Source organism: Myotis davidii, unplaced genomic scaffold (assembly GCF_000327345.1).
Source record: "Myotis davidii unplaced genomic scaffold, ASM32734v1 scaffold862, whole genome shotgun sequence".
NCBI classification, from domain to species: domain Eukaryota; kingdom Metazoa; phylum Chordata; class Mammalia; order Chiroptera; family Vespertilionidae; genus Myotis; species Myotis davidii.
This window is the reverse complement of record NW_006293230.1, coordinates 184,938-194,016: the sequence shown is the minus strand read 5'-3', so window position 1 is coordinate 194,016 and position 9,079 is coordinate 184,938. Positions and strand designations below refer to the sequence as shown.

Sequence of the window (9,079 nt, the reverse complement as noted above, 5' to 3'; positions counted from 1 at the left end):
GAGGAGGCTGTGCAGGAGGCCAAGGTGAGCGCGGCCGCGCCCCCGCGGGTCCCCGCGCCCCTGCCGGCCTCCCCCCACGCCGTGCGGACGCGCAGGCAGCAGACGGGGGCTCCGGTGAGCCCCTGCCTCCTGTCTCCTGCTCAGCACTGGCGCCGGGCGTGAGCGTGGCGACCCCTCTGTCACTCCGGCACCCCCCGCACCCCCAGTACCATCGCCTGGGCGATGTCCCGCAGACTTGGCGAGTTTCTTTCTTTCCTTCCCCGGCCTCTAGCGGCGACTTGGGCGCATCCACACGGCCGCTGCCCCGCTCCCAGCTCTTCCCGCGGGTGGGAGACCTTCCCGAGGGGTCCGGGAAGGTGGGTGGTCCGGGGTTGAGCAGAGCCCGGAGCGAGCCGTCTGGGCTCCTTTCTGTCCCGCCTCCTTGCTGGGGCCTCCGTTGAGGCGTGTGTTTCCGCCTGAACTTGGACACTGATGGTCTTGGGGACGTGAGACCCTCGGGCTTTTGGCGTCACCCTAAAGGTGCCCAGTCCCCCTGTGCGAAGTCAGGCTGTAACCACCCCGGCCTCCTCCTCAGGGCGCAGGGCCTTCCCTTGCTCCTGGGGTTTCCAGGATCCTCTGCCCACGCCGTCTCACCCCCGCAGGAGCTCCTGGAGTCCAGGCTGAAGGCCCTGAAGAGTGACCTGGAGGACTATGAGGTGTTCCGTTCCACCGAGGAGAAGGAGAGCAAGGAGCTCCTGGTGAGCCCCCTGCCCGGCTGCGGAGGGCCCCCCACACCCCGCAGTTTTGTGTGTGTGGGATTGGAGCATGTGCAGTGGAACCGCAGAGGTGGATTTAGAAAGATAATTGGTGCATGTTATAAAAGGCGACCCTATGCTTTATCATGTAACCAGGGCTTTTGCAAACGAAAGGAGGTGCTAAACTAACCCTAGAACAGCTGGCTTCGGCTGGAGCTGTGCCAGTGCACGGGGTGTACAGCCCTGTTAGTGTTACAGCCCAGGTAGATCCTTGGCGTCTCTCCCGATGGAATGCCCTAATGTTTCTGCGGAGGAACATGCATATTCAGACTCAATGAGAACATAAATACAGTAAACAGCCTCAAGTCAGCCTGGCCAGTGGTCAGCAAACTCCTTAGTCAACAGAGCCAAATACCAACAGGACAATGATTGAGATTTCTTTTGAGAGCCAAATTTTTTAAACTTAAACTATACAGGTAGGTACCTTGTTATTAACTTAATTAGGCTGCTCCTAAGCTGGCCTTTGCTAAAAACGTCCTCATTTTATAATAATAAAGCCACCAACACAAAATAATTACAATTCTTAAATTGATGACAAAAATACCTGTAGGATTTGCAGCTGGTTGGAAAAATACAGGTAACTTTATGCTTCGAGTCGGTACTTTTGTCACCCGCGGGCGATTTGCAGACGCGACTAGCACTAACCACTGCACTGAGACTGCCGACTGACTGGCTCTCTCAACTCCTGCATGAGTCGCACGCCTCCCCCGCACTGTGTATCCCGCGGCCCGCCCAGGCGAAAACAGACTTCTGCGCATGGGCCAGGAAGTTTCCATCCACTTGTATGCGCACCTGCACTTGGTATTTTGTGGAAGAGCCACACTCAAGGGGCCAGAGAGCCACATGTGTCTCGTGTTGCTGACCACTGGCCTAGGGCAATTTTTTTTTGCCATTTTGTGGAAGAGTTATGAAAAGACTTTTTTTCATTTTTTTAAACATATTTTATTGATTTTTTACAGAGAGAGGAAGGGAGAGAGATAGAGAGCCAGAAGCATCGACGAGAGAGAAACATCGATCAGCTGCCTCCTGCACATCCACTGGGAATGTGCCCACAACCCAGGCACATGCCCCCGACTGAAATCGAACCCGGGACCCTCCAGTCCGCAGGCCGACGCTCTATCCACTGAGCCAAACCGGCTTCGGCGACTTTTTCTTATTTTTAGAATTCTGAGCTTTTGCAGTTGGGCTAAGTGGAAGGGGGCTCACTGGGTCAGCGCTGAGGGTGGGAAGTCTGGCGACCAGTTCCTAGGAGCTCCCGCTGCACAGCCCAGTGTGCCATGCCCCCTGGTGGGCGGGAATTATATTTTGTCTTCTTTTCGGTGGAGCAGGAAAGTGAAACGGGCTCCTTTTGATGCGGAGAGCAGCCTGGGTCACGGACTGTCATTTTCTTCCTCGCAGATTCAGTTCTTCGCTCGATAAGACGGTGCTAAAAAAACGGGAGGGTCTATGGGGAGTCTGTTAGGAGAGGCCACGCAGTTCTGAAGTTGGGAACTGGCGGGCCCTCCTGTCCTCAAGCTGGGGAGGGGGTGGTGTGGGGGGAAGACCTGAGTTCAGGCCCCTCCGGACCCTCACCTGCACTGGTGCCCCTGCCTCCCTGTGCACCCAGCCCTCCCTCTGATCATTCACTTCCCTCCCCAAGGAAGAGCGCAGCCCTCATCTCCAGACTCCCACCCTCTTCTGGAGACAGGAGTGAGCATGTGGCTCTTCCATCTACGACCCAGAGGCCTCGCACATCGTGGGCAGCGTCCTGTCTCTGGCCCTACCCACCATGACACCGCTTAGCACCTGCCCCTGGGTCCCCTGCTGACCACCCCTCTGGCCCCGTATTCTTTAGAATTACAAAATACTACCTGCTTAATACAGCAGTAGAGGCAGAGGAGACCATGCTGCATGATAACAGAATGAATGCTTTCATCTGAAAATGCTCTTATCACTTAGTGCTTCTCAGTGCAGGCAGTTTTGGTCCCGAGGGGATATTTGGCAATGTCTGAAGATATTTTTTTAAAATATATTTTTATTGATTTCAGAGAGGAAGGGAGTGGGAGATAGAAACATCAATGATGAGAGAGAACCATAGATCGGCTGCCTCCTGCACATCTCACACCGGGGATCCAGCCCGGGCTGGGAATCGAACCGTGACCTCCTGGTTCATAGGTCCACACTCAACCACTGAGCCACACTGGCTCCGTTCGGGCTTTTAAAGCAGAGGGACTGTGGAGGTTGAGCTTGTCCGGGAGGGATGGAACCCTTCTCACTTCTCACTAGTCCTTGTGATGTCATGTGCAGCCCCTCGCACATACTCACGTAAAGCATCCAGGGGATCCGTAGCATGAGCCTGTGTCTGAAAACACAGGAGCAAACATCCAGTGGGTCACGGTAACGGAAGTGATAGAATAGGAAGCCCGCACACAGCATATTCTCACTTGGGTCAGGTCGGTGTGCTGCCACTTCTGGTCGCTGGCATTGATTTTCCTTCTTTTTCTGCAACTTGCAGATTTTGTATTATGAGCATATGTTACCTTCATAATTGCTAAACAGAAATGGTGCTCTTTAAAGTGAAGCGAAGGCCCTGGCTGGGTAGCTCAGTTGGTTCGAGCGTTGCCCCCATACACCAAGGCTGTGGGTTTGTCCCCGGCAGGGCACATGCAAGAATCAACCAAGCCTGGCCAGAGAGATTCAGTGGCTGAGCGTTCACCTGTGAACCAGGAGGGCGTGGTTCACCTGTGAACCAGGAGGGTGTGGTTCGCTTCGCTGTCAGGGCAAAGGCCTGGGTTGCTGGCTGGATTCCCAGTGGGGGCTGTGCAGGACGCAGCCGATCAATGATTCTCTCATCATCGATGTTTCTGTCTCTCCCTCTCACTTCCTCTCTGAAATCACTAAAAATATGTCTCTTTTTTAAAAATTTTTTTTATTGATTGAGTTATTACACATGTGTCCTTATCCCCACGTTACCCCCTGTCCCCCCCTAAAAATATGTCTTAAGAAAAAAAAATTAACCAAAATAAGTGGAACAACAAATCGATGTTTCTCTCTCCCCCTTCTTCTCCCTCTCTAAAGTCATTTTTTTTTAAAAAAAACACTTTAAAATGAAATAAAGTCGGCAAGCCTCCAGCGTGCTTGGGTCTGGGGTGACCCCGTGCATTCCTACAGTGCTTGCTAGAACATTTTGGAACGGTTTGAGGCCTTGCCCTGCTGCATCCGGAGCACGGTTATAGAAATTTCAGACAATCGCAAAAAAATAAATAAAATGAAATAAAGTGGGGAGTGAAAGTTGGAGGGGTGATGAATGTTAAAAAACAAAATTCAACTGAGTATATTTTAAAGATCTTATTGGCTTTCTTCGGTGGTTGATGAATTGGGCAGCATCTAATCTAGCAGATAGAAAGGAACCCCGAAGAGCTGTATTAGGGGAGAGATTTTATAAGCAGAGGTAGCAAAACTGTCCTCACCGTGAGGAGCAAGAATATGTCTTACATCAAGGACAGGAATGTCTGCAGGGAAAAAAGCCGGTTTGGTTATTGCAAGGCTACTTTCCTAATCAGGGATGACAGGTTATCAACAAAGGCAATTCCTGATCAGCTGGCTTAAGATTCCATTTCTGCCCTGACCGTTTTGGCTCAGTGGATAGAGCATCGGCCTGTTGACTGAAGGGTTCCAGGTTCGATTCCAGTCAAGGGCATGTACCCTTGGTTGCGGGCACATCCCCAGTAGGGAGTGTGCAGGAGGCAGCTGATCGATGTTTCTAACTCTATCTCTCTTCCTCTCTGTAACAAATCTATAAAATATATTTTAAAAAAAATTCCGTTTCTGGGATAGCCGAAACTACAATGAAGCCTGTTTAGCGAGGTGGTGCTTAGCATAGCGACTCCATACTGGCCCTGTGTTCTTGTATGTGACACATAATAAATGTGTTTGGGGAAGAAAGAGTGACCTCAGTTTAATACTGAGAGTGGCCCAGGAGGCACTCATTTATCCTTCCTTTCAGACGAGGAAACGGCAGCCTTTAGTAGTTCTTAGGTGAGTTTGGAGTCGCCCTAGGTTTGAGGGAGAGCCCAGGTACAAAGGCACATGGGCACATCTGTGACAGGGGAAGCGAGAGCGTGTATTGAAGCTGCTGTGCCCTTAGCAGTGGGGTATTTAAATTAGAGGCTGTGCAGGGTGTGCCTGTGTGGGTGAGCCCCTGACCCCTGAACAGCGAGGCGGATGTGACCCTGCCCTCTGGGGTGGCTCAGCGCGCCTGTCCAGATGCCAAGCCTCGATGCTCGTGTCCCTCACCTCTGCACCTTCTCTCCGGAGACAGAAGCAGATGGCAGCCGAGCGGGAGAAGGTGGGGGCCGAGTTCCAGGCGCTGCGGGCCTTCCTGGTGGAGCAGGAGGGCCGGCTCCTGGGCCGCCTGGAGGAGCTGTCCCGGGAGGTGACACAAAAGCAGAACGAGAACCTGGCCCAGCTGGGGGGCGAGATCGCCCAGCTGTCCAAGCTCACCAGCCAGATCCAGGAGACGACCAGCAAGCCCGACCTTGACTTTCTGCAGGTGAGCGGCTCCCCGGGGCTGTGAGTCCTGGATCCTAAGGCGTAGCGAAGGCAGCGAGAACAGAGTCCGGTCCTGTGAGCTTAGTGACTCACACAGTCTGCGGCCAACGGGGCCTGGAGAGAGGTGCCCTGATGTCCCTGGGGTCAGAGTCGGGTCTAAAGGGATGTGATAAAACTGTCCTCACCGCAAGGAACAAGAATATGCCTGACATCATGTTCCAGCAGGCGCCCACTGGAGACAAGTCCCAGGAAACACCTGCACCAGTGTGATGCGCTCAGATGTTTCCTATCCTGTTTCATTAGAAAAAACAGTCACAGTCTAGTCCTCCTTACCTGGCAGGGGAGATGCCATGGCCACGAGGGCGGTTTTCCCAGAGCGAGGCTTATCCGTTGCCCTGTGGATGTGCTGCCCCTGCGATTTCCCCACATGTGGGACACGGGGCTGCATAATTTGCAGCAGGGGGGGACTGCGTTCGCGCTCTCCCCTGAAAAAAATAAAAATAAATAGTGACAGTCTACGAAATAAACTTCACAAGACACAAATGGTTCAAAAACAGCCGTTCAGAAGACACTGGTCTGAAGGAGCGGGCGCCGCATAACGGCTCCGACTTGTCTTGGTGGCGTGAGAGCCGAGGCCTGGCTGGCCCAGCACTTGGCTGCAGGCAGGATTCTGTAATGGCCGAGCATTTCAGAGCTGTGCGCAGGGCCAGGGACCCACCATGGTGACGAGGTGCCCAGCTCCAGGCACGGGGGAGCCCTTGGCACCCGGGCCCGTGGTGGGGGTGGTACCCCTGCTTATCGCCTCTCCCTCTGGAGGCAGGGCAGGGGCGGTTTTATTTTTTCAGAGGTGCATGGGGGTTACCTGATGTTGATTTTGTTTTCTTGCATCTTTCCAGGAATTTAAAAACACACTAAGCAGGTGAGTGGACCTAATGGTTCCTGGGCCCCTTAGCTGGTTCTTTCCCACGGCGTAGCCTCTTTCTTCCCCACCCCCAGCTCCGCACCTCCCACGGCCCCATCGCCTTATCTGGTACCTTCTGAGGCAGGAGACCCTGTGCCCGGTGTGGGTGTGGGCATGAGACCAGGCTCGCCTTTTTCTGCGTCTCCCCGCCCAGGGGGCCTCGCCGTCCTAATGTTGGGAGTGGGACAGTGTTCGTGGGCCTTCCTCCTTGTCCTGTAGGTGCAGCAACGTGCCGGCCCCCAAGCCAAGCACAGTCTCTTCTGAGATGAAGAATAAAGTCTGGAACGTTTCCCTCAAGACCTTTGTCTTAAAGGGGCTGTTCAAGAAGTTCAAAGGTAGGTCCAGGTGTGGGGCTGGGCCATGAGGTGCCAGGGGCAGGGGTGTGGTTTTGGAGGTTTGGGGCCCAGAGATGTGCCTTGCCCGAAGCTGTGTGAGGTCAGCAGAGCTGGGGTATGTGGTGACGAATTTACTCAGGCCCCCTCGGCACAGAGCTCCCCCTGGGGACCAACAGGATAGAGGGGCATTGGGGGCGGACGAGGATGGGGAGGGAGATCCCAGCTCTGACCAGCTCCGGGCAAAAGAGGGACAGCTGGACAGGGAAAGCCAGAATCCTGCCTCTCCCCGCACCTGCGGTGGCCCAGTGCCTCGGGCCTGCCTGGGAGTAAGTGAGCCAGCGGGGCCATCCTTGTCGGAGGTGCAGTCACTGTCGTCAGACAGTCTCGGTGTCATTCACGCACACCTGCTTGGTTTCTCCACAGAGGACCTTCGTGGAGAGCTGGAGAAAGAGGAGAAAGGTACGGTAGCTGTGGGGGCAGTGAGTGCCTGTTACCTGCCTTATGGGGAATTCCCTCCCTGCGGGCGGGCGACTATCTCTCTGGGCTCCGAGTGCCGGTGGTTCCCTCTGCCCGCCCACCGCCCACCTCCGTGCCTGCCATCTACTCCCCTTCCCTGTCGTACCTCACAGCGCCCACTCCCGCAGGCCACCGGGGCCTGTAGGCTTGTGGCCCGGAGCAGGAGTGCCCTGCCCGTCAGGATGCTTAGGTTGGGGAAGGCTTGCCAGTCACCTACACAAGCCCCTCTCTCCCCTGTCCCCACTCCCAAACTTACTGAGGCCTCTTCTGGGGACCGGAGTTGTGTGCAGGGGTGAGGGGAAGCAGGAAGAAACGGAGGACAAGGGAGGTGGTTCTTACTCCTGCGGAATTCTGGGTGAGTGGGACCCAACCCCACAGGGAGGGGAGCGGGGGCCAAGCCAGACTTTGCCTGGAAAGAATCTAAACCAGCTGAGTCAGACTGTGCCCCTTCTGTGCACAGAGCCCTGCACAGTCCCCCCTCACTCAGCACAGGCTGCAGTTCTCCAGCCATGCTCGGGCCGTGCTGCACTCGCTCCCCGGGGGCACTCCTGATCCCGGTGGGGGCTGGAATGCACCAGCACACACTTCCCTGGGCTGGACCCTGCTTCACCAGATGGCCGCCTGTCTGGTTTCTTCACCTTCTCTGTGTCTTCGCCTAAATGTACCTTTTCAGTGAGGCCGTCCTTGGCCCCTCTAGTCGAAATCACAGTTGCTGTCCTGATCCCTCTTCTATATTTTTAAAATCATTTATTGTCTCTCCTCCCCTCCCCCAAGAAAGGAAGCTGCAGGAGGGCTGGGATTCCCACGGCCTGCACATAGGAGGCCTGGAACACTGAAAAGTGTGCATATTTGAGCTTTTTCTTTTCTTTCATATATATATATGTGTGTGTGTGTGTATGTATACACACACACACATATATTTATATACACATACATATATACACACACATACACACACACAAACACACACATATAGGAAGGGAGAGGGAGAGATAGAAACATTAATGATGAGAGAGGATCATTGATCAGCTGCCTCCTGCACACCTCACACTGGGGATCGAGCTCTCAACCCTGGGCATGTGCCCTGACCGGGAATCGAACTGTGACCTCCTGGTTCATAGGTCGATGTTAGCCACTGAGCCACGCCGGCCGGGCTCGAGCTTTTCCTTATGGAAAATTTCAGACATATGCTCAAGTAGAGAGATAAGCATAACAAATATTACATGCTCATCATACACCCTCAGCAATTACCACTAACACCCCTGCTTATTTCTTCCTACTGGACTATTTTGAAGCAAATCACAGATAATATCATTTCCATACATATTTCAGTATTTGATCTCTATCCACTGAGCCAAACTGGTTAGGGCTCTAACGAGAGATTTTTTAAAATACATATATGTTTATATTGATTTGAGAGAGAGAGGAAGGTGGGGGGGCAAGGGAGAGAAACATTTCCATCGGCTGCCTCCTGTAGGGGCCTGCAAAACGCAGGCATGTGCCCTGATCGGGGACCTCTTGGTGCATGACACGCTCAACCAACTGAGTCACAGCGGCCAGGGCTAAAGAGATAAAAAAAAAGACCAAAAAACCATCATCATAATTAGAAAAGTTGATGATTCTTTCTAGTATCTAAGTTGTACCGTTTGATTTCAGATGTACTTGTTGGGGGTGGGGGTAGGGGTAGGGTGTGGGGGTGGGCAGGAAGGGGGCAGGGGCTGTGCAAGAGGCCTGCAAGGGCCAACTCTCCCTGACTCCCCACTGCAGTGGAGCTGACCTTGGACCCGGACACGGCCAACCCCCGCCTCATCCTCTCGCTGGATCTTAAGAGCGTGCGCCTCGGACAGCGGGCCCAGGACCTGCCCAACCACCCGCGTCGCTTTGACACCAACACGCGCGTCCTGGCCTCCTGCGGCTTCTCCTCCGGGCGGCACCACTGGGAG

General features: G+C 54.2%; 1 protein-coding gene across 1 annotated transcript in view; it reads left to right on the top strand.

The window, feature by feature from the left end:
* The first annotated feature begins 6 nt into the window (after positions 1-6).
* Positions 7-9,079, top strand: part of TRIM7 (tripartite motif containing 7) — a 10,370-nt gene continuing 1,297 nt past the window's right edge. Inside the window, exons 1-7 of the mRNA XM_006766854.2 lie at positions 7-24; positions 642-737; positions 5,095-5,325; positions 6,221-6,243; positions 6,505-6,620; positions 7,044-7,079; positions 8,904-9,076. Coding sequence (XP_006766917.1) covers positions 5,101-5,325; positions 6,221-6,243; positions 6,505-6,620; positions 7,044-7,079; positions 8,904-9,076 — 573 coding nt within the window. The 5' untranslated portion in view covers positions 7-24; positions 642-737; positions 5,095-5,100. The remainder of the gene's footprint in view (positions 25-641; positions 738-5,094; positions 5,326-6,220; positions 6,244-6,504; positions 6,621-7,043; positions 7,080-8,903; positions 9,077-9,079) is intronic.